General features: G+C 38.4%; 1 protein-coding gene across 1 annotated transcript in view; it reads left to right on the top strand.

Moving 5' to 3' along the window:
* The first annotated feature begins 299 nt into the window (after positions 1-299).
* tbxas1 (thromboxane A synthase 1 (platelet)) overlaps positions 300-26,074 on the top strand; it is a 73,302-nt gene continuing 47,527 nt past the window's right edge. The window contains exons 1-3 of the mRNA XM_053500280.1: positions 300-392; positions 475-559; positions 18,277-18,370. Coding sequence (XP_053356255.1) covers positions 477-559; positions 18,277-18,370 — 177 coding nt within the window. The 5' untranslated portion in view covers positions 300-392; positions 475-476. The remainder of the gene's footprint in view (positions 393-474; positions 560-18,276; positions 18,371-26,074) is intronic.

Genomic DNA, 26,074 nt, shown 5'->3' with positions numbered 1-26,074 from the left:
ACTTTCCTCCGAAATATGTGACATTTCTATTAGAAACGGTTTAGAATCATGGCTTTAAATGTTTACAGTAGATTCATCTGAGACGCTTACGGAAATGAATTGACTTATCATTTTAATAAGAGGAAAATCTCTGGTTCACTTTCATTGGAATGCACACAAGCACTAGGGTTGAATCTCTGCACTCTGGTTGGCATCACATTTGCCCCAGTGGTCATTTTGCCACTGATTAACCATTAACAATTTCATATAATCATTATAAAAGTAAGTGAAGGGGCAGAAGCTACAGTCATAACATTGATCCGAGCTGTTTAGCACTGTCCAAATACGATCTATTACAATTTGTGCAGATTGTTTTACGTGTGGGTAAGTCCTGTAAGCGAAAACGATTTAAGGTAATTTTGCCCTAAAATTAGTTTATTATTGTATGTTCTTGGAGGGTTATCTACTAAACCTGTGTATGGATTTTGGCCACAGATATGCTGACAATGTTTGGAGCTGAGACAAGTGCATTCCACGTGTCCATCGGCCTTTTTCTGCTCTTCTTGGTTCTTCTGTACTGGTGAGTTACTGTAGGTTACACACAATTCCAGTAAAATCATTTTATATTGTAACCTATTTGGAATTTAGTTATAAAAACGCCTTTAGAGAGTTACTGTACATGATGTTTCTTTTATAAGGGTGTAGTTCATGAGAGGCTTATACAGCTTCAGAAGAGATAACAACTAGTGCTGCACTTACTAGAACCTGATTAACCTGTTTATATGTACGTTATAAAACCTTTTCTTTTTATTATTATCTTTTATTTGTTTTTTATCTTTATGTCCAAAATATCTAAAAATAAAAGTTTTACCATGCAGCACTTATGAATTTTAGATCTGAAGTTTTATATCAATCAGCCATAACATTAACACAATTAACACATTAACATTGATTATCGATTATGTACCAGTAAACTTGGCACCCCAAGGCTTACCCAAGCCAGCCTATCTGGTCCAATCCCACAGAAAAGCCAAAGTAGCACTAATTGCCCCACAAAATAAATCAATACTGGACACAACAGAAAGGCATTCACCATGGCCTGCCATTCATGTGACCCAGCGGGCAATGAACTCAAGGTCTTTGACCCGGCCTCCAAACTTATTAAATCCCACTCTGATTGAACAGCCATAGGACTAACAATTCAAGTCTCCACTATGCAACCTATACCACCCTAAGGATCCACTGCCAATGTCTTGGTGCCAGACACCACAGCACGTCCCCAGAGGTCTTGTGGAGTCATGCCCCCAGGAGCATTGTAATGGTAAAGCTGATTGGTGTATGTTATATAATATGTTATTATATTATAAAGGATATAATGATGTAATTTTACTATATAAGTTTTAATATTTTTACTTGATAAGAGAGTTTTTTTTTGTATCGAAGGTTAAGAATCTTGGATTGGGAGGTACAACACTTAATAGACTAAGAAAAACTAAAATGACATTGTACTGATTAGATGGGGGTTTACATTTTTTGTATTTAAAAAAAAACAAAAAACAGTCATAGATCTATGAGACTGGACACAGTTTATTAAAGCATTAAAAGGTCACACAGATGTGCGGGTGCTGCAGTGGGGACTGATTTCAATAGGATTCTAGGGCTGCCCAATAAACTATCATTTATCTAAGTCGCATTTAATATAACATGAATATTACTTGAAAAGTGAAACTTTTTTTATGCATGTCCTTTTGTGATAAATGCATTAAAAAATTGTAAAATTCTTTAAAAAAAAATTAAGTACTACAACAATATTAAGTATGCAAATACAAATAAAGGGAATAAAGTGAGACATATTGGGAAAATTATTCCCTACTAAAGAGATTGTAAGACTTAATTCGCTTCCTACTAAGCTTGCAATTCTGTTTATTACTTTTGGTCTGTATTTTCCCATGCCACGATGTTGTAGCTGATTACTGTAGAGTTAATGGTATAGAATAACTTAAAATCAAGATGTAATCATTTTAAGTTTTATGCACATTGGGTCTAGTTTCAGGATGTAACACTGCTAGTTTAGTTTAGAGGATCACGAGGGCAGTCTGAGGGAGCATAATCTTATTTTGAGGTGTTTAATAATTAACCACATGCCTGAAAGGCAACTGCATTTGCGTCAATTAGGTATTTCTTTACCTTTGTGTTGACTGGGAGTTAATGTATAATAAAGATAACAGTTTGAAAACAAACATTAAAAACAATGCTTGTAATTAAAGTAGAAGACTGTGTTTTTTGCTAAAATGTCTATATCAGAGCCTTCTTGCAGATATGGGTTTTTATGGTGCTTTCTTATGCGTTTATTATGTTTTAATGCAGTTTAGCGCATTATTATGAGCTTCAGATGTTTCTATTCCTGTTCCTTTTTGCATCCCTTGAATCCATTCGGTCATTCAGAGCAAGTAAATTCCTGTCTGCTGGCAAAAGTACACTTACAATTCTTCTTTGACTGAAGGAGGTCGGTTATGTAAAAGCCTGTTATGCTGTCATCTTACAAATGAAGATTTATATCAGTGGATGAAACCCTCCTGCAGGAGGACAATCCTGGCACTGAGGTTAAAAAAAAAAAAATAGACAGGATTTAGGATAGGCAATGTTGATGGGCTTTTCTGGCACGCCTCCAGAGCAGAAATAAGCCACATTAGAGGATTAGACTCTGGATTTGAAACTTCATGGCACTGTAGAAGAGGAGCCGGGTGTCATTGAAACTCTTCTTGTCAAACATACCATGCGCTTAGAAACTACAAAACCACATGGGCTAATGCAGGGAATGAAAATGTCCTGAGTGACAGAGGAGCTGGAACAGCTCCATCGCAGAGTGAAGAAACCGCAGGCTTGCTTCATGATCAAATGAGTTGATTTTACCGCTGATGTAGGTTGCTTGCTTTTGTGGTCCAGGATCGAATCAGCGTAGACAGGGCTCTTTTGAAAGGGACCAATCTCCCTAATTATATGTGATTGTAATGTGTGTGAGACAGGATTGAGCCTCAACTGGACTATCTCCCCCTACTGGCTGGTAAAATTATGTCAGGGTTGTAAATTCATGGCTGTGCAAAAACAGCCAACATTCTTCTTGTGTGTTTGTGTGTGTGTGTGTGTGTGTGTGTGTGCGTGTATGTATGGTGTCACATTGGATCAGATATATATATATTTTTTTCGTTATCAGTTTCCTACATAACCCTCAGTGCTGTACAACTACTTGCTGCCAATAGGAATTAATCTGTGCTTCACTCCTGCATGAACAGAGCAATGCATCAGCACTTTAGATTGTCCTCTCTTCCCTCACAATCTCGGAATGAAGCATTAATTTTAAGCTTTTATACTAACAATTTCTCACTCCATCAATTAGGGATAAGAATCACCAGATCACTGGATAACAGTTGGAATTGTATTGTGATTCTGTATTCATTATGATTTTTAGCAATATCATAATTTGATATTAATGACTTTTATTTTTTTATTTTTTTTATTTTGTTACAATTCTAAACAAATTTAGTAAATAAATGGTTCATACCGAACAGGCCCACCTTAAATGCAAACAAATATTAATTAAAAAAATAAAATAAAAATAAAGTCGAGACATGAACTGTGACATGAAAGTATGAACATATATATGAATTATTAATTTATCTCCATCATCAGTGTACTCGACCTTGTCATAAATTATCTTCAGTGTAAACATATTTTTGTTTCAGGGTGGAGTTTTGTTGAGTCCTTTTGTTACACCTATAATTATTGTTTATAATAAACTTTTAAAGGTGCAACACATACACCTGGCCAGGTAAAAAAAACATATAAATACTGTAAATACTGTACTAAGGGTAAAAAATTTACACATTTAAAGGACCACCACAGTGACACAAGAGAAAAAAAAAGACTAGAGATTAGTGCGAGAACTACAGTATGCTTAAATAGGGGAGCAGAACATAAACAGGAACATATGGGCTACTTGAAGAAAGAAAAAAAAAAGCTCTTAAATATAATCAACTCATCTGAAGCTCCGATACGATAAGATTATAATTTAGTTGATTTGCCTCGGCTGAGGAATGTGCTTTAAAGCCAACCGGGCTAAATGCGGGTTAATATGAGGCAATCAGACACCACTCATGCTGGATCTCTGAATAATCTTGGCTGCGTCGTTTCCTGTGTGGCTCACCGGGTTTCATGCCGCCTTGGGGTTATTATGAGGTTCAAAATAGAGCTTAGTCTTCTCTGAGTTCAGAACGACTTGTGAGAAGCGGGTATAGGTTAATATGCGATTAGGTATATTGTGAAACGGGACAAGATTTCATATTAATTATTGTAATTTAAAGTGATATAGTGGAGAGGATGATATATTCACACAGACTTGCTAATAAAATGTGGGAATGTAACACTGAGCCCATCTGCCTGTCTAATCAACTTCTGATGCTACCAAAGGCCACAACATCTCCTTTACATTATACGTACCTGTCATTCCTTTTCACCTTGTCGAAGTTTTTCTCATGTTTCTCCAGCAGTTCAGGTTTAGTTACATTCCTCGAGTGGTTCACAATGTGTCGTGTCCTCTCCTCGGATGAAATCTTTCATCTATTGTGTTTAGCAACATCATGCATTAAGACATTATTTGCATAATGATGCTGAAATGCACCCAACCTGCCGCACTATAGTATTCCCAGCCATGTTAACTGAGTTTCGGTGGCCTCCTGTGCACTAAGACGTGCTGCCACTGCATTCAGGGCCTGGTGATCGTATCAGGCTGTGGACAGCTGACGCTGCAGCCCAGCAGTTATGTGGCCAGATTGACTTTCTTTGTCATTGGAGCTGTTATTGCTTAATTGAGGGCTCTTGGACAGCCCATCCATCACAGTTGTTAATCATATCAAGGGCTCACACCTCCCTGAGAAACCTGCTACCCCCAGTCTTTTCCATGGCAATATCCTGATGATAAAACTAATATTGTAATTTAGTCTAATTTCTCATAGATCCACCCCGCACTTTAGATGAGCTCTCAGCAGGATGCGGCAGGTTGCTACCGCAGACAGCACTGTTAATGGGGACTGGAGCGCCATCATACAGCATAAAGCCCAGTTGTCTTCACACCTCTCATGCTGCTGACGAGCTTAATTTGAGCAGTCTGTGGATTGAATCTCATACTGAAAGAAAGAAAATGCAGCAGGTGAAAGTCAAAGCTGCCAGATGAATCCACTGGTGAGATATGAGTAGTGATTTAAGTTAGATTTCATCTTTGTTACCTTTGAAGACACTTCTACTTTATTTTTTCTTGATTTATGGACAGCTGGGACCGGAAGAAAAAAAAACTGCAAAACAAACACTACCATTATACTTATTATAAACATGCTTTTTAACGAATCTTCACTTGACACCTATAAATTATCACCAAATCTATTTTTTGCCCCCCCCCCCCCCCCCCCCCCCACAAAAAAGGTCTAATTGTTGGCCTGTATTAAGCATTAGAAGCACAAGCTTTTAGCAAGAACTGTAAACCATCAAACATAGTACTGAAACTAACTTCATGCAAGAAATGTTATTTGGAAAAAAAATGAATGACTGTAAAGTTGCATGCTATTAAAAAACAACAACAACAAAAACACAAAAACTGTAGAATTCAATTAAATTTAATTAAATTTAACATTATTTAAGGTAGTTTTACAGAAATAGAGAATATGCATAAAATGGAAAAAAAAAAAGAAAAAAAGAAAACTTTTGTCCCAGATGAGCAAGCCAGGGTAGTTTTACCTTTTTGTCCCTGATGAGCAAGCCAGGGGCGATAGTGACAAGAAAGAGCTTCCTGAGCTGGCAAGAGGAAGAAACCTTAAAACGATCCAGACTCAAAAAGGGAACCTATCCTCATTTGGGTAATAGATCAGATCAGATAGTTTAACCATAAATCAACCCCTACTATGTCTGTGTGCTATAAGGTTCAATTATATGGCAGGAATATATCATAGCTATGTTTGATAGTGAAAGTAAGAGTGTTTCCACACACACAATGTGATGAGAACTGACAGTAAACAACTGTGTGGCCATGAGAAAAGCACTTGTTAGTGAGACTAATTGGCTTTCAGTTTGCTTGGGAGCATAAAGATGGGACTTTGGAGCAATGAAAAAGGGTCAGGTGGTCTGATGAATCCAAACTGACCTTATTCCAGGGCGATGGACACGTCAGGGTAAGAAGCTAAGCGAATGCAGTGATGTACTCATAATGCATTGTGCCCATTGTACAAGCCTCTGGAGGCAGCTTTATGATCTTGGGTTGCTCCAGTGGACCAGGTCTAGACTCAGCAATGTTATGGGGCAAAAAAACGAAGTCAGCTGATGACCTGAATGTACTGAATGACCAAGGTATCACATCTATGGAGTTTGGCATGTGTGTTCATGGCCCAGGCGTATTCCAGGACTCGGGGTAATCATTTTCACACTTAAATTGGCCACCACACTGCATGCGGTAATCAAAGCTAAATACAGTTGAGCACATTAATAGTGTGTGACTTCTTTTGGCAGGAAGAGTGTTTTTAAAATGTATTTATAAATATTTGTATGTATATTTATGAATAGTTTGACAGCAAAATATGATAAACACCATTTTTTGGCTTTATTCATTTTTGAAAATTATTCTCTGACACACGAGGTTGTCTATAACAAAAAAATAAATTTTAAATACACTATATAACCTTATTTTAAAAGCTTTACATTTCTATGTTTTAAACAAACCATGACACATGGCTGCAATTTTAAGCAAAAGGCGACACGTCATGAAAAACCAATTGCTTTTTTCTGACACATGATAAGTGAAATGAAACTACGTGCTGTGCAGCTCAGCAGTTGCTGTGAGTGAATTAAATGCACTCGGTGGATTTTTGAAAAATGTTAAAGCCAAGAAAAAGGAAATCTACCATCTTATTCTGTGATTGCAGTCACCCCAACAGTAATGAATTAAAGGATTGTGTCACTTCTTTTTCACGTTTAGGGATTTAGATGTTGTTCGAACACCATAATATATACTTAATTAGTGTAAAAACTGTGGTAAAGCAAGATCACATATCAACATATTAATAATCAAAAAATGCCTTCTTAATTGCCCCAAACACAGCTGCAGGATTTATCCATTGCAAAACTGATGGAAGATGGAATTATAGCTTTTAGCGAAACTTACACTGAAATAACCAAAACAATTTTTTTCATCTTATTTTAGTAAACAAACTTCATAGTTTTTTTGATTAAACCAGTCATCGTTTAAATCGACTTGACTTTTTTTGTGATTTGCGATTTTGAGTTAGATTTTGAAATAATTTTAATTACCCAAGCTGATAAATACTGTTATAAGTACAAAATAAGTTTTGCCTACAACTACTTAAATCTTTTTTCTACACTCATCAGCCATTTATTGACAACATCTTTGGATTCATGCAATTTTGTAACAAGCCAATCATGCAGCATTGCAACGAAGAAAATCATGCAAATGCAGGTCATGACCTTCACGCCACACATTAGAATTGGGGAAAATGGCATCTCTGTGACTTTGACCTTGGCATGGTAGTTGGTGCCAGATGGGCTGGTCTGAGTATTTCAGAACCTGCAGATATCCTGGGATTTTCACTCACAACACTCTCCAGAGTGGACAACGAAATAAAAACATCCAATGAGCATCTAAGCGCTGCAGATGGAAACACCTTGTGTATGAAAAAGGTTACAGTTAGAAGGTCAGGGTGGTTTGAGCTGACAAGTACTGTAAGCTTCAGCGACTCAAATATCCAGAACTGTGGTGAGCAGAAAGGCATATAAGCATATCAGAATACACCACATGGACACGGGTTCACCATAACTGCACAGATTGCCCTAGTACAGTAGTATACAGATCCTGTACTTAAGTAAAAGTAGAAGTTCTCCTTTTACTTGTGTAAAAGTACAGAAGTAGTCATCTTTAAATTACTGTAAGTATCAAGTTAGTTTCAAAGTCTCTCTCGCTCTCTCTTACTTTCTCTCTCTGCTTCACAATAGTGAACATGCTGTTTTCAGCACCTTCTGCAACCAGCCTTGCTTCTAATTTCAAACACCTGTTGTGTTATTAGGCGTGTCTCGAAGGAAAGACATAATCCACAATTACACATAATAGTCTCTTGGTGGCGAAATGTTGGCGTTAAAATGACACATTACTGTGGTCACGTTACGCACCTCCATGCAGAAATGTAGTTAAGTAAAAGTACAGATATTCACTGTACTTTTGAGTGGAGTAAAAGTAAAAAGTAATAAAACTACTAAAGAAAAGAACAAAATAACAACAAAGTACATTTACTTAGTTACCTTAAATTTACCTTTAAAATTAACATAAATTTATTATACTTACTTTAAGGTTTTTTCCTTTAATCACAGTTCTAACAACACCAAGATCTAACAATATCAAGCAAAACTCAATTGTCACACATACCCATGTCCTCTAGTTTACAAAGCTCTAGCTATGTATCTAACAATCTCTGGTGAGTCCCTGCAGAGAGATGGAAATAGCAGAATGTTATTGCTGTGCTGAGACCCCAAGAGAGCAGGCCTGGGATTTGGAGAGGTGTGACGGAACTATAGCGACTTACACTATATGACTAACATAAACTCCAGGGATGTCGCAGTAGGGCAGCTCACATGTCTGTTGCACCTCTATTTTTGGTTATTGTTATCTTTCAGCATGCACCTGCATGCTCAGTGCCCTGTAGCTGCAGAGAGAGCTCATAACAGAACATGCAGTGAACCTCCCAAAAAAGATGGAGATGGCTTTTTTTTCTTCCTCGGTTTTGCGTTTGTAATGCGCCCATATAAATATTCTAGACACTTGCTGTAGAAAAAAAACTCATGCAACTCTGCATTGTTTGAGCATAAGGCCTGTTTTACGACTAACTTTATGACTTATAAAATAAAAAGTGTACCACAATGTCATATTTCACCCCACTTTACCTCTTACATATAAGATCGTTTTTGGGTGTGCGAAAAAAAGATAAAAAAAACATGTACAGAGCTCTGGCCTTCCAGTTTGACCTTAAATATTACCAATATACTCACTCATTTATCGCCTATACCAATTTATCTGGTATACAGGGTGTCAGGGAGCCAATCCAATGCAGGACACACACACTACGGGCAATTTGGGAACTTCAGTTAGCCTAATCTGCATGTCTTTAGTCTGTTTGAGGAAACCCACCAAGCACAAGAAGAACATGCAAACTCTATGCACACAGAACTGAGACGGGATTTGAACCAGGATCTTAGAGGTGCAAGGCGACAATGCTGACAACTAATCCACCATGCCGCCTATCAGTTTACTAGTTGCTAAATTTTTATTTTATTTTATTTTGGATTTTTCCCAGATTTTCTCCCTAATTTAGTCGTGTCCATCCCCCCCCTCGCCCTTGCTCGTGCACCGCTGGTGGTGGCGTAACATGCTTGCCTGAGCATCTGATTGGTTGTAGACCTGTGATTAATGCGGGAGAACTAAGTACCTCTCATCCTTACCCTCTAAGTGAGCTCGGCCAATCAGCTCCATCTAGACCTCCGGCTGCGACCCGGGAATCAAACTCCGATCTTCGGATTACCATCGCACCACTTGGAGGCCCACTAGTTGCTAAATTGGTTATGATTAATCCTCCCACTGCAAAGAGTAACAGCACATTTTGAGTGTACTCCCTGTGTCTTCATAGGTTTCATCTGGGTTCTCTAGTTTCCTTCTACCCCTGAAAAACATCTGACGTGTACACGTGAGAGAGAGAGAGCTATTCAAATAGACAAACATGTTTTAGACAGTTTAATAACAGCTCTTAATGTTCATTTTCAGAGGTCATGTTGGATCTGGAGGCTACCCCAGAAACCCTGGGTGTGAGACAGGCACCATACACACATCATTTGCACGCTCTTTTACACCTTAATTCGGTCTAGCCAGTTCTCCTGCATGTTTTTGGCCAGTGGGGGGAAAAAAACAGAAGGAAACCAGTGGAAATACAAACAGGAAAAGGGAAAGCCATACAGCACTAAAAGAAAAAAAAAAGTGAGGGGTGGAGGTCAGTTTCTTCTGAGAGAAGCTGTAGTGGTGCTCATATTAATGTGCTTTCAGCAGACACATTTTTTTGATGTCCATATTGGCCACTTGACAATCCACACTATCCAGCCCATACTACGAAGTGCGATATAAATAAAACAGACCTGAATATAAAAAATGTTGTCCATATACTACTGTAGTATTATACAGTAATATACTAAAGGAAAAAATGAAATAAGCTGGTGGGTCTGCTTTTCCTTTTGCAAATCTGTACAGTTTTTTAGACTGATCACTGTTTCTATCCTGGTGGGTGTGGTCTCTTCTATTACGACTCGACCCCATTCCACAAGATACAAGGCATCACTGAATGATCATATCTGTATCATTTACATTTAGGGCACGTCTCATTATACATTTGAACAGTTGAGGGTTAGAGCCCTTGCTCAGTGGTTCTGTAGGTTGGTGGTGCTGGGGTTTGAACTCATGGCCTTCCTGTCAGCAATCCAACATCTTAACCACTGAGCTTCCCCTGCCCCTGAGTATTTATATCATATTCTGTGGCTTGCATACTGTAGTCACCAGACCGCAACGTAACTGATCGCCTATAAGAGATTTCCTAGTGACATGTTAGGCGGCATTGTCCACTACTATCATTAAATCACTGATTGAGGAAAATTTTTTTGGAAGAATGTTGTTTCGTATTGTACATTTTATAAGAGAAAAGCACATAATATAAGTAAAATTTTACGTTTTGATCATTTATACATTCATATCTGTGTCAGTATCTATTTGAAAAAAAAAATCATAATTTATCAACGTCTAATACATTTTTTTACAATATAATGCGTTTTCCTTTAATAAAATTCCCATGCTAAAATAAAATACCTGGTCAACATGCATGCTTTTAATAAGCACACAATGTTTGTCGTCTTATACAGATTAACACTGATATTTACTGTACACGTCACACCTTTGACTGTCAAACATAGAGATACATCCGCCAATAATTATTACCGAGCCTACCTCTATATATTCCACATCATACTTGTGGAGTATGGGCCGTGGGTGTGTTGCCCCCAGCTTTTTTACAACATAGTTACTTCTGTACATATGATGTGTGTTGCTCTGAGAGGCCGTTGTTTAATCAAGACTAATATTAATGGCAGAGGGAGCACAGGCTTTGGCTTGCAGCGCTGGGGCCGTGAGCTCTCACATGCTGTGAAGATGATTGATAATGTGATCATACAGAATGGCAGTAATGTGTAGCTACAAGCGTTCTTTAGGTTTCCTGTGTGCACGGCTGCTTAGTGACGCTCCCATTTGCATTATGCACTCGGATTATAGGGGCAGACTTGAGTGGGATGTTAAGTGGTTCTTTCAGTCGCTGAGATTTTGCATGAACGTGAATGTGGATATGGATGAGGTTAGGAATAGAGAATAGATACAGCATAAGGTTAATGTAAATTGCTAGTGTAGTGTACTGTAGTATTAGATGTTCTCAATTTAAGCAAAAATCATATGAAATACAAAAAAATAAAGATTTATTTTTAAAATGTGTTTTATAATTAAACATAAGCAGCTGTTATTTCATCCGTTTAACCGTATGCCTCTATCTACAGTATCTATCTACCTACATACGAACCTACCTACGTACCTACCTACGTACTTGTGTCTGCTTGACTTAATTTCTATTTATACAGTATATATTTTACTGCTTGTTTACTGTACAAGTAAAAAGGTTAAATTCTTCCCTAATGTGACCTCATAAAAGAAGAGCCCCTCCCCTGGATTGTTGCTCAGCTGGGTTGTTCTCTGGAGGAATGTTACTCATTTACATAGACACTGTAATTTTCCTTTTATAAAAATAAATGCATTATGTGAAGAGGGCATTCCAGCAGGAGCATTAAAACACACAGGTCTGGGGGAATTCTAAGACCCATTTTTTTTTTGAAAATAAAATAAAAAAATAATAAAATTATTATTATATATATATAAATTAAATATAGGAACTTTTTAACATTTTACTATTAATATCTTAAAGTATTAATTTACAAATATTGCATATATAATATTTATAATATATAATAAGAAAAAACAGTGAGGCTTTACAGCTTGTTTTGAGTTAATAATAGAAATGATATAAATAATACAAAAGTGCAAAAAGCTTTGTTTAAAAAAATGCTATGAACGTGCAGTATAAACATACGTAGAGGTTGTGTGAGTTGACTTGTAACGGCAGGCCTGAAAGCTCTTTTGTAATCTCTCGGTTGTTTACTTCTCACACTTGCCCTCTGCTTCTAATCTTGTGGTTCCAGGTAACTTGGCATGAACTTGGGCTGCGGTCTTTTCTCTCATACAGCTGATCGACTGAGAGAACACTCTGCTCCCTCCAATAAGCACATACATATTTTCAACCCATCACATCATTGCGAGTGCCAAATCTCTCCCAGGCCAACAACTTCGCGGTCATTCCTCTGGTAGCTTAACAGGAACAAACAACCAACTGGCAAAGCTCTAGGTGGTAGCTCTCTGTGGGCTGTGTGTGTACTGTATGTGTGAGTCTTTATGGAGGGGACAGAGGGGAAAGTTTCTCGATAGACCTATATGAACAGGAATATGTGGAGAAAGATGTAGTTTTTATTCATACAGTAGATGTTTGTGCACATGTGATGTCTTGGTTGCACTAAAATCCGTCAGACTAATCTTAAATGAATCAGAGCGCCATCATTGATTTTCAATTTTATTAGGCAATTAACAGTGGAAAAGACCTAAAACACGTCACAGATGATGAAGAGAGGCATTAAAAGGAACTATGAACAATTAAAGCTGCCTTGATCAATGTGGAAGGCTGAGTGGATGAGCAACTGTTTGGTTTCTTTGCAGTGTTGCAGTCTACAAAATGTACCAGTGTTAAATTCTTTTCTAGATTTTGATCACTGCCATTTTAGACAATTCAAAAGTGTGGGTGTGTGAGGGAGGGGGCGGTATGGCGGTATGGGTATGGACATGGACATGTGCAGGACCAGTCTTCAAGGATCAGAAGTTTTAATGCTGTGGAGACGTCTGTCTGATTCTAATCATGAGATAAAACGCTGTTTATTTTGAAAACTTCAATAGACAAAGGATTTCCTTTGGCTTACTGTGATTGAACATATGGATAGATTTAGGTGTAGCATACTGTAGCTGCGTTTATATCTTTTGGGTCCTCGCACAGATAGTAAGACAAGCATGTACATATTGTATGTGTTCACTGCTTGTGTTAAATTGTGTGTGTGTGTGTGTGTGTGTGCACATGATTACTTGTGGCTGTGCAAGGGTATACACTGATCAGCCATAATATTAAAAGGCAAATCATTAAGCCTAATATTGTGTAGGTTCCCCTTGGGTCCACAAAACCTCTGGGGGTGTGGCGTGGTGTCTGGCACTGAGCCGTTAGCGGTGGATTCTTTGGGTGCTGAAGCTCGCAGGGTTGGGCCTCCATAGATCGGACTTTCTGAATGCTCAGCTGAATTGTGATCTATGGAATTTGTAAGCCAGATCAACAACTTTGAACGTTAAAGGTTAAACTAAACCCCATACATGGCTGGCTGTGGTGCACTGGGTGTTCTGGTGCCTATCTATCATGGTCAGCGTTGATTTTTTTTTTTGAAGCAATTTGTGTACATTGGCTTTTCTATGGTGGACTGGGTGGCCTTTGATGCCCACAGGCATAGATTAGCCTTGAGTGTGCATGATCCTGTCACCAGTTTACTGGTATGTAATGGATAATTAACGTTATTCAATTCACCTGGCCGCGGGATGGGGAATGGGGTATGCTGAAGCCTACAAAACTAGTTATCAGGTTTTTTTTTCTCTCACGCAGGCCGATGAGAACCTGGAGGAAAAAGATTAGCCACGTCAAGTAGCACATTCTCCGTATCTTGCTCATAATTGCTCTGGTTTAAAACACTCAATTGTTAACATTTTAAAGAAACTGTACCAGGCAAGTTAATTAATTTTGCATGCGAGTACAACAAAGCGTAACGACCGGAGCAGGCAGGATTGGTCAAGAGTGTGTGCAGGATTGGCCGGGATTGCTGCAGGAAAGAGCGAGGCTTTAAGTGTGCGGTGGAAAATGTTCTCTGTAAGCAGTCGAAGAACTTAAACATTACAGGAAACGCTCCTGACTAATGGTCTTTACACCTTAAAGCCCCGAAGCATCTGCATATAATGCTGTTAATCATTAAGTAGCGCGTCTACTCTTTTTAGCTCCCTTATCAGAATTTTCCGTGTGCTGTGCTGTATGTCTATCAGGAGTGCAGCTATTTCCTCACTGGTTCACTTTCAAAATGGGATTTCCACAAACTGTTTACGTGTTCACACAGTGAAACCAATGCTTGTCTCGTTAATCCCACTGAAAGATCCGTGTGTTTGTGCGTACGCCCGTGTGTGTGTGTCTGTGTGTGTGTGTAAAAGGTGCTTTTACCGCCGCTTTTATTATTCTGCACTGTCACTAGTTCAGACTGTCCTGACATCCACTAGAGTCATGTTGACTGTCTGTAAAGCACAATTTCTTTCACTCTGTTTATTCTCGTTCTTGTGCTTCTGTACTCTTGCTCTTTCTTTCTTTCATGTCAGTCAGTCAGTCTGTTTCTATGTCTATTAAATAATAATAATGAAAAAAATCCCACCATCACACTGTCTTTTGTCTTTGTTCTTACTTACTTTAGGGGTTTTCTTTTTTCTCGTTCTCTTCTGAGCTTGCGCAAAGCAGATTCCACTGGGGTCTAATGGCGCTTGGCTCTGCGTTACTCTTTACCTACCAATTACACCTCACCCCAAAAGACCTGTCTGTTTCTTCCACACACACATTATCTCTCTCTCTCTCTCACTCCAATACTCACCCCCTCACTTGCACCCTCATTATCTCGCTCTCTCTCTCTCTCGCTCCTTCTACCCAGCACTTGTCCGCAGGCTTAATAGGAACCCTGGCTGACCCGAGTGTTTTCTGCTCTCAGGAAAAACACCACCATGACTCAGAGACTGTCAGTCAGTCAGAAGTGTCGCTCTTGTTCGTTCGTTTTCTCTCTCACAGAGCAGCTCCAAGTCTGAAACTCACACAGCCATTGCTCATTCGGTGAGGTCACCCTGAAAGTAAAGTTTCCTGACATGTTGTTCACATCAAACTGGCAAAACAGAGCTCGGCAAGCGCACGAGTGTGTACAGGACATTCGGGCCGGACTAGAGGCATCCCGAGAGTGTAACATAGCTGTGTTTTGTTGCCACTGCAAACATTTTACCCTAATTTATTTCACTTGTGAAAAGTGGATTCTTTACGATTAAGGATGTTAAACATTTTTGTTTACATAGTGTACAAAATATACAGTCGAGGGCAAAGGGTGACATGCCTCAGACTGCTTAAATAGATTTAAATATTCAGTTGCTCTATTTCCATACAGAAGCTTCACACACTCAACACCCTGATGGTGTAAATGTTATTTCTTCATACCATACCATGGCACTATACATGCATTAATGTGTTCATTTATTTTCTATAACAGCAGCTCTGACCTTAAGGTTTATATTAATGCACTTGTTGTTAGACATTATTGTTTCTATAGTAACAACCTGTAGAGGGAGCTTCCACATGGTGGGTGCTCGGTAAAACCTGATTATTTTGTGATATTGATGTTTTCCTTAAAGGACCAATATTTTACTGTTTCTGTTACAAGTTATATAGGCCCAAAAGGGTGTGTTACACGACATCTCCTAAAGTCGGCTCTGAAAAATCAAACGCTTGATATACTGCGCCTCACCAGGAGGTGTCTGTTCTAAGCCTGTTTTCCTCACACACTTGTCGATTTGAGCCTGTACTCCTTATACTGTACATTTACAGATTTCTGCGATAACATGCCACTCTAACTGGATGCAACTTGTGTTTACTGATGCAGACTAGGACAGACCCGGCATGATTTTGAAACCTATACAAAATCCTGTCTAAATTTGCGTAGCTTGGAGTTTTACACATGTAACGCAGCTAACACTCAAATTTGCCATGTTCCTAATTATGCATGATTTTATGGCTTAATGTAATTTTAACCGGTGAGTTAAATAACTGTAAGGTAATAATTGTTTTGTCATGAATCGTAAATCTAGCTATTGAGACCAAAACCGTTTTTTTTGTATTGGCCTGTAAGCATATTTATTTCTGTTCTAAAGTTATGTATTTACCATGGGGGTCTATGGGGATTGACTCACTTTTTTTTGGATCCAGTGCTCATTCGGGGACCTGCAAGTCTTGGCATTCCTGCGTTGGACTCATTTTTAGATCCGAAGGTTGCCCATTTGACACAATAAGGGGTAAAATCTAATTGGCTTGTTTAAACCTCTGGCAATAAAAAATGGAAAAAGGACAACAATCAGGAAGTATTTCTTTTTCCTGATGTTTTCTGTTTGTACACACTCCGGAGATCCAAAGTCTAAAAATGACAAAAATTGCCTTAAAAAGTTATTTTTCTATAATAGGTCCAGTTTTGGATGATCCAGGTTTTGAAAGAGCTTATCGAAATTACATTTCTAAATTAAATTTAGTCCAGATCTAGACCTTACTGTATGAAGCCTTATGATGGAGAAGTTTCTTGGTAGGATGAAAAGATGAAAAGTCTTGTAAAAGAACGATTGTTAAGTTATTACAGGATGTAACTTGTTTTTGATTTTTCCTAGCATTAAAGGATACATTTTTTATGCCATTCTTAAATAAATTTAAATTGCTGGTAAATAAGAGTACTAAAACACCTAGTTATTGAAACATAATCAATTTAGGTGTGGAAACATTCGATTTTGGATTAGACATGATCACATGTCCTCATTATTAATCCGGTTTTATTGCTTCTTCGTCTTCTAAAGTTTATGCAATTTTTTGAGCTTATATACTCATAGTATAACTGACAACATCGTGATTTTGCAGAGATAATAAATTTAGACGCCAGCTGAAGAATGCACCATTATTCGATCTGACAGGATAGTGCCGAGCAAGCAGCAAAGTGTTTTACTTTCACCATTACATGCAGCTGTGCATTCGTAGCCCACCTGCTGCTCCAGACTATGCCATAGTTCAGACAATTATGTGGCACAGTGTGCCATCTTTAAATGTCTACTAACTCCAACATTTCCTAAGGGGAAATTTAATAGAATCAGAACTTGTGATTTTTAAAATACCAAACCCCAAATCTTTACATCTGGCAGCAATGTCCTATCGTTTCTCCAGCATGTCCTCCGACTGCTTGTCGAAGCCCAGTCGTACACACCTCCTTCAGAATTCCTGCGTCGGCCCAAAAGTAATTACGAGCTGAATGAATCGGGACTGTCTGTCAGTGGGATATTTGGCAGCGTCTGGCAGCTGATGGTGAATATATCTGTGAAAAATGGATCTGAGTCCAAACATAGGCAGCGCGAACTGGTGATTCATCCTGATTCGTTAGTGGGGTAGTCTGTTATGATGCCTAGTGCCGCAGAGTAATTAACGAGGTGTCATAAAATGAGCTACTGTTTCAGTTTTTCTACAGCACAGATAAAACCTCCTCAGCCAAATCTGGCAATTAAAATGGTAATGAACTCCTGTGGAGGTGGAGATTGGGAGAGAGATTGATGGGAGTTTGTTGGTTACAGTAAAAAAAAAAAAGAAAAAGAAAAAAAAAAGGTGCGTGTTTGATCAACAGGGCTTCGTTGTATTTGAAGCAACTGTAGTCATTAGATTATTACATATATCAAGAGCACTGTATTTGAAATTGACTTGTAGGAGTCGTTTAATGGAGCTTGATCTGTTGCCTCTTATAAATATAGTAATGTTAAATTAGAGGACTGGTTTTGTTAGCAAAGACAGTGCTGATACATATCTCTGCATATCGAGTAAACGCAGCGCTTCATTCAGCTCACAGACCCTTTATGTGTCATTATAATGCTAAAGCGTTTTTAAAAAGAACATCTATGCAATTAAAGGCGTGTTATATCTGCAGTAACGTTGATTCATTGCTTTAATTTGGCTCGTGGTGCACAAATAAAACAAGCTTGTTTTTCTAATTGAGCATTTTTTAAAAATACTTTTTGTCTTTTTGTTTGTCTGGTGGGTTGCATGGCTTCAGGTCTTCATACTTTATTCAAAGTGTCAGTCATTATCTGTGTCTCTTTCACACTGTTTCTTGCTGTAAATACCATACAGCACATTTGACTCAATAGTTTTCTGTTTGTTACAGGTACTCCACTTCCCCCTATTCTGTCTTGCAGCGATATGGCATCCCACACCCCAAGCCAGTTCCATTCTTGGGAAACATGATGATGTTTCGACATGTAAGTGTACTCACTTCATCATATCTTCTGCAGAAGGAAGCTAACATGTGACAGCTGAACCCCCCATCTCTTTACTGTTTCACATTTACACTGTATAAATGTCTTGTCTTGTTTTAATGAGGCAAAAGTCATCATAATGAAAATGATGTCTATTAAGAATCTGAGTGTATATTGTTGGCACCCTGCTGTTTTTGTTTAGATTTTCTCCCCCATCTTTCCTTCTGCCCTAAAATGAATTGGGTGGCCCAAAAAAGACGTAGACATCTCAATTTGTTTGGACAGCTTAATTATACTACCTACTTATTAATCATGAAAATGAATTAAACGGAATGCATTCATGCGTACTATAGTGCATATTGTACAATTCAGACACATTTGTGCCGATGTCATATAGATATATTTTTTTACCAAACCTTAGTTATTTAGACGCAAGTAGACTTTGTGGAAAAGCGTAGGGTTTAGTCTGAGTCACTCACTCTTGTTCAAACATAGCAGGATGAAGTGCATTTCTAAATCATGTATGAAATCAGAATTTTTGTCGCACTGTGTTCTACAAAAATTTATTTAAATTCTAAATTAGCTGTTAGAAACTGATTACTGTTGTAATGGATTGAATCTCTCCCCTGTAATTTTTGCAAAATTTGCAATCATTTCACTGCAGTACTATTTGCAGTTTCGAACAGTGCTCGGACTCTGGACATAAAAAAAACAAAAACCTACCCAAATCCCCAGTAACTGCACTTCATTACTCAACAGTGATGATTCTGAGTGCCTTGTAATGTAAAATGCTGATTTTAGGTTAAATTGATTGGACTGCCTGCTGGACGTCTGAAACACTGGTCTCCTAGGAACTCCTTTAAAATGGCCCAAACATGTGGATATGACTTGCAGGGAGGTCATAACTGTTAATGTGCAAGTGGTGTTCATAAATGATTGTGTGTACAGTTCCACAGGCAGATGGCATCTCATCTCTGCATTTTGCCATCAGTTGTCTGTCTATTTTTAAGGGTCATGTGTTCCACTCACTGGATGTTCGAAATCGCCATTCATCATCAGACGCACGGCCTTAAAAAACGTTTGCACCATTAAAACTGTGCTTTAATGTCAATCGGTTTTTACGGCATCATGCTCTTGAAATTCCATCCTAAGTCTCGGTTTGACGTGAACGGCCCTCGTAGTTAATTCATATTTGAAGGTTTTTCGTCGGGGCTGAGTGCATAAAACATTATTCAGGTTGCAAATGTGTTGAAGGCATACGACATGTAGCTTACTGGAAGATCATTACTGTCATGCATGCATTTTCACACTGATATCTCACATTAAAAGATGATGAATTGAATAATATAAGAAAGATGTCGGGGAAGGCTTCGGTACTTCAGGCTCTGAGGAATCAAGACATTTATATGCAGAAGTAAGCTAGATTTATCGCTATAATAAAACATGCACATGTATATCTATATGTTTTCAAGTGAGCCAACACTTTTTTTTCTGCCTTGGTTGTGTGGTTTGAACATTGTCAGGGTTTTTTTTTAACAGCATCCAAACCTGACGTCAATCCCAGTCCTAACCTTCAGATAATTTCGACTAGGGTGATGTGCAGGCGTAGGGGAGTTACGGATGAAACCATGCTTTCCTGCTCTGGGCCTGATTACATTCACACGTCAATATTTTTCTGTCAGGTAGCCATGTTGGACTGGATGACCTGACTTTATGTCTCTTCTTACCTTTTTATCGCTCTGGTTTTGAAACCAGACTGCCTCTTCATGCTTTGTTGTTTTTTTTCTTCTCTCTTCTTAAGATTTTTTTTAACACCTGTCTTACTTTGCAAAATAGTCTTATTAAAAGTGCGATTCAGACTAATGTATGTTGAAAACTTGTTTTTGGACAAAAGAGGATTACACAATACAAATAAGCCTAAATGTTTTTTTTGTCTAGACAAATCCTGATCCTCTGAAGCCATAGAATCTTATTTAAGGTGAGCACTGAGCACTGAGACAGGAATTGGCTTCGAGATGGGTCATCAGATTTAGCTTTTCAGATGGATCTGTTTGTTTGTCTGTTTATATCTTTATCGCTGTCTATCCCTGCTTCCCCTTGTCACTTTCAGTTCAGGTTTCTCTCACTTTTGTCTTTACAAAACAGATTTTTCAAGGTGAAGCAAGCATAATTACTGCCTGTGTGTGATCTCATACTGCCAAAGTTTACCTCGTCTCATTATAGCTAAATTCTTTGACCTAGTTCTACAGACCAGATCATTTAAGTCTAGCATGTGTGAGAAGGATGCAGTGTGTGTGTGTGTGTGTGTGTGTGTGTGTTTAGTACAGACAGTAAGCCAGAGCACAATCCGACCCTGAGTATCATGGTCATGATACTTTAGGGAGCAAAAAGCTTTGTGCTTATTCAATTCAGTTTTGGAACTTTTAACTATAGACAGTAACACAAACACCTTAACAGAAACAACCAATAGGAAAAAGTGCCAAGAAAAATCTAAATATAGTTTTTTTTTTTTTTTGAACACGTTACAGGTTTTGCTGAAGTGAAATATGTTCGCTTTTTTCAAGTGTCTGGGCCCGAAGGTTGTCCTAGCATTGTCCGATTTCACTGAAACAGGCACCATCTACATACTGATAAACATGTAACCTAATCTGTAGTTAATAAAATATTTTTACATTACACTTATTAACTGCATTTAACGCTTTTAACAATCTCATTAAAAAAAAATTAAAATATTTTCTTTCCAAATTTTTGTTTGCTTGAGGACAATGACAATGAAAGTTTGTATTTTTTAATAGACCCCAGTATACAGTAGGTCGCTTCCAAATGGTTGAGATGTCACTTCATGGTAAAAGTATCAATATATAAAATATATTTACTAGCCCTAATAAAAACAAACAAACAAATAAATAAATGTATAGTAATTTTTTCAGTTTTCAGGTATTAGATCCACTTTCTTTTAGATGGTATGCTATTAAAATGCACACTATTTAAATCACAGCATCATCTCGTGTTTTTTTTTTTTAGCATAGCGTACTTCAACAGTAAGTGGTACCTCAATCAGTTTAAGTTACAAACGTTTTCAATATGGTTTAGTGACTTTAAATGCTCTACCGAAAGGTAGAGCAGAACATTAAGGGGTTAAACATAAGCCTCATCAGTTGCTCTTCAAGGGAATGATCTCTGCTCATGATAAATGGAGTGAATGAATGTGTATGAATTCTGATCTCAACAGCTTGCAAAAAGAATTAGAGAGGCAAGTTTAGAAAGTAGCCTAAAAAAATTGCATTGTTTTGTGTATATACACACACACACACACACATATAAATTTAACCACAGGAATATCCAAAGGGTTACTAGGCACAACTTTTTTACTTTTCATCACTCTAATAAACACATTTGTACTGTTGTCCAAGGTTTTTTGTTAATCAAGCATCTTTCTACATTAAGTACGAAACTATTTCACTTGTTTAATATGTGTGGTGATGTTATGAACATAAGCATTCATTGCACAAATTCCACAGTCACAGAGGCCTTTGTGCTTCTTTAGACTGATTATTTGCTATGCCCGGGCACAACACACGGAACCATCGCTGGCATGAATGACACTTGGTCCAATAAGATGTTGGACCACCTCCTGGGTTTTTAGTAGCATACACAAAACAGCAGTGATCTGTGCTGAATACTAAAGCTGTTGGAATTTGTTCTGCTATCCTTTTTCTCTTTCTGGATAGGGCATTTGAGTTGCAGAATGACTTGTATTGAGTTGAGAGGGTATCCTAGGGAAAATCTCAACCATGTCTTTTGCTATTTGCATGCCAAATTTTTCTGGTTACCTCTGCTGATGTAATGAATACTGTGCAATAGCAGGCGACACAGTAATAACACAGCTGCGGACGGAAATACCGGCAGTATAGGAAGTAGTTTTCCCCAAACTTTTTGAACAGGGATCAATATCTATAAGGTTTATATTATTCTGGATGAATTTAGCTTCAGAGGGGAAAAAAAAGGGTTTATAGAGAGAAGAGTTTTTGATTAAAGGTAATGCAAGTTTTTGAAGAAGTATTAATGAAAATATTAAATAAAGAAACTTTAGAAAGTGTACTTTTTTAGCTTCAATCCCTGATGTGATCGAGGGCAAATAAATCATTCTTATTAAATGACTGAATGTCTGTGAGAGGAAAAGAAAACAGATCTGTGTGAAGCAAACAGAGATGAGATGAGAAGAAAACATGGGAAAAAAGTTAGACATCTTTTTTATTTTAGTATATTTCCTTTCTCTCTATCGCTTGCTCAGACTCCCTTTCTCAAATACACATACACATGCACGCACACTAAAACCGACAACAGCACATTAGTAAGATGCCCTCCATTATGAAATATAAGACTTATGAAGGTGATGTTAGGTCCATTTAAAGCTCCAAACATCATCTCTCTCTCTCTCTCTCTCTCTCTCTCTCTCTCTCTCTCTCTCTATGTCTTTCCCCCTCTCTCTCTCTCAGACACACAGACACAGATTGTACAGAAAGCACATGCACATTACTCTTACTCCAGCGCACCTTCTTTTGTCTTCCAGATTTCATTGAGGTCTGTGCGCAGGAGCTGTCACAGTATTCACGCCGTGTGCCACTTAAATGTGTGAGAAGCTATAAGTGAGATTGCCAAAAATATGAGGAAAGTTTTTTTTAGGCAAGATCAAGGACAAACAGTTGTGCCAGCAAAACAAGTGAACGTGGCTAATCTTTTAGGATTAAGAAAATTCCGATAGGACCAACTTTCCAATGTGGCCTGTCTGCTTCAGTCAGGCTGGCTTTATTGATCTTACCCATCTGTGATGAATCCTCAATTAGGCCTTTGGCAGACTGCAGCGAGAGAGCCATTCATTTGAGTTTAGCCATGCTGCACAGTCTTCTGTTCGGTGTCTAGCTGACACACACACACACATATGCATGTATACATGCACACATACATGCAGGCACATACTTCACACGTGCGCATCAGACTCCCATGGACATAAACATCACATGCACAGATGCACAAATCCTCGTCTCTTCCGAATGATGGAACAGTAATAAGAGCCTTGGAGAGACGAGATCAGGACAAAAGGGCACACCCCACTGCTTAATGCTTACTGAGGAATGGACTCACACACACATCACTGCCTAATGCCCACCAGGGAATGGCACTGGCTAGCATCTCTGGGTAGGAAAGGGGAGGGCAGAGGGCATGGTGCCAGCGCTGTTCGGCTCCTTCATTAGCTCAGAGATGGCAGAGTCACAAGCTGCCATGCATACAAAATCAGGACTGTGTGTGTTACTCTTGCAAGGTTTTTTTTTTTTTTTTCAAAAAAAAAAAAGCTAATTTATTCCTCATCATATATATATATTTATACACACACTATATTGCCAGTATTCGCTCACCTGCCTTCACATTTGTATGAACTTGAGTAACTTGAGCTATAAGAGCTTCAACTTTTCTGGGAAGGCTTTCCACAAGGTTAAGGGGTTTGTGTTTATGCAAATTTTTGACCATTCTTCCAAAAAATGCATTTGTGAGATCAGACACTGATGTTGGACAAAAAGGCCTGAGTCCCCGTTCTAACTCATCCCTAAGGTGTTGAGGTCAGGATTCTAACTCATCCCTAAGGTGTTGAGGTCAGTCAAGTTCTACCACCCAAGTAGATGTGTGTGTTTTGTACACTGATGCGCAGTCATGGTGGAACAGGAAGAGGCTGCCCCCAATTTAATGGTCCCACAAAGTTGGTACCATTGGTACCCAGCTAGAAACCAAACAGATTTAATGGTCCCACAAAGTTGGTACCATTAAATTGTCCAAAATATGGGGCCTCCGAGTGGTGCAGTGGTAAAGTGCTCGCTCGCCCTATCATCCAGAGATCGCTGGTTTGATTCTCGGGTGATGCTGTTACCTCTCACAGCTGGAGGTCTAGAGAGAGTTGATTGGCCGAGCTCTCTCAGAGGGGAGGGATGAGAGGTACTTGGTGCTCCCACATTATTCACGGCTCTACAGCCAATCAGGGGCGTCTGTGAGCTCACACAAGCGGATGGAGCGGATAGCGCTGTCCTCCGAGTTTGTTAAGCCGCCCCCAACAGTGCATGAGCGAGCAGTTCGAAAAGATGCGTTCGGCTGGCGTTCGGAGGAAACACGTGATAGTCTTCGGCCCTCCCGACTGAGTGGTATTAGTAGTGGTATTATTAGTGGTAGTAGTAGCCTTAATGAGAGCCCCCTAGTGATGGGGGGGAATTAGACACGACTAAATTAGGGAGAAAATCAGGAAAAAATGCAAAAAAATAAAAATAATTGTCAATTGAAAAAATGCAACAAAAAAAAATAATTTTTTGTTGCATTAATTTTTAGTGTCCAAAACATCTTGGTATGCTAAAGCATTAAGAGCTTCTGTAACTGGAACTAAGTGGCCAAGCGCAACTCCTGAAGAACAACCCCACATTATAATCCCTCTCCACCAAACGTTACAATGCAGTGTCGACAAGTACAGTTCTCCTGGCAAACGCCAAACTCGGACTTGTCTATCGGATTGCCAGACAGAGAAGTGTGATTTGTCACCCCAGAGAACACGTCTCCACTGCTCTAGAGTCCAGTGGCGGCGTGCTTTCTTGCAATTGCTCTTAGAGATGTACAGACTTGGATGTAGCTGCTCTGCAATGAAAGCCCATTCCATAGCTACAATGAGGTCTGTAGCTATTGACTCTGCAGGAAGTTAGAGACCTTTGTGCGCTATATATCTCAGCATCCACTGACCCCGCTCTGTGATTTTACATGGACTACCACTTTATGGTACATTGCTAAATTGCTGTCATTCCCAATCACTTCCACTTTGTTATAATACCACTAAGAGTTGACTGTAAAATATTTATTAGCGAGGAGATTTCACGACTGGACTTATTGCAGGTGGCATCGTACCACGCTACCAGGCTGGAATTAACTGAGCTCCTGAGAGCGACCCATTCTTTCACAAATGTATGTAGAAGTGGTCTCCATGCCTGGGTCCATGATTTTATAAAACCTGTAACCATGGAACCATGGAAGTGATTGGAACACCTGCATTAAAAGATTTGGATGGTTAAGTGAATACTTTTGCCAATATAGTGCGTATATATAAATATTGTGATAAATTAGGAGACACTGTACTTTTCTGAGAGTGTGGATATTAGCATATTTTAAATGCATATATTGATTTTTTTTTTGATGATCCAAACTGATTACCTTTTTTAAGGATTACGAACGTTAAAGATTTATTGCATTTTTTTTTTTCGTTTTGCATTTTACAATTTACAAATGTAAAAAATAACACTAAATAGATTTACATAATTTCATATTAAGTATTAATATTTGACATCTATCTATCTATCTATCTATCTATCTATCTATCTATCTATCTATCTAACACTATTTTATTTGTAGGAAATTCTTTGTAACTCTACTATATTGTACTGTACTGTAGAAATATTTTCAAAAATCATGATTTTTTTTTAACACCCCCCTCCACCCACACACACACACTTTATATGCTTTGCTCTTTTTTCGTACACAAGCATTTAAGCCCTTATGAGAGCACACATTGACCTTGGTGGAAAAAAAAAAGTAAGTTATATCAGTCATGTTATAACAGGCAATTAGTGGAAGCAGACTAAACGACATGGCAACATGAGAGACATATATGAGTCTAAATAC

Source organism: Clarias gariepinus, chromosome 7 (assembly GCF_024256425.1).
Source record: "Clarias gariepinus isolate MV-2021 ecotype Netherlands chromosome 7, CGAR_prim_01v2, whole genome shotgun sequence".
Taxonomy (NCBI): Eukaryota; Metazoa; Chordata; class Actinopteri; order Siluriformes; family Clariidae; genus Clarias; species Clarias gariepinus.
Note: the sequence above shows the minus strand (reverse complement) of the source record. Positions and strands in the feature narration are given on the sequence as shown.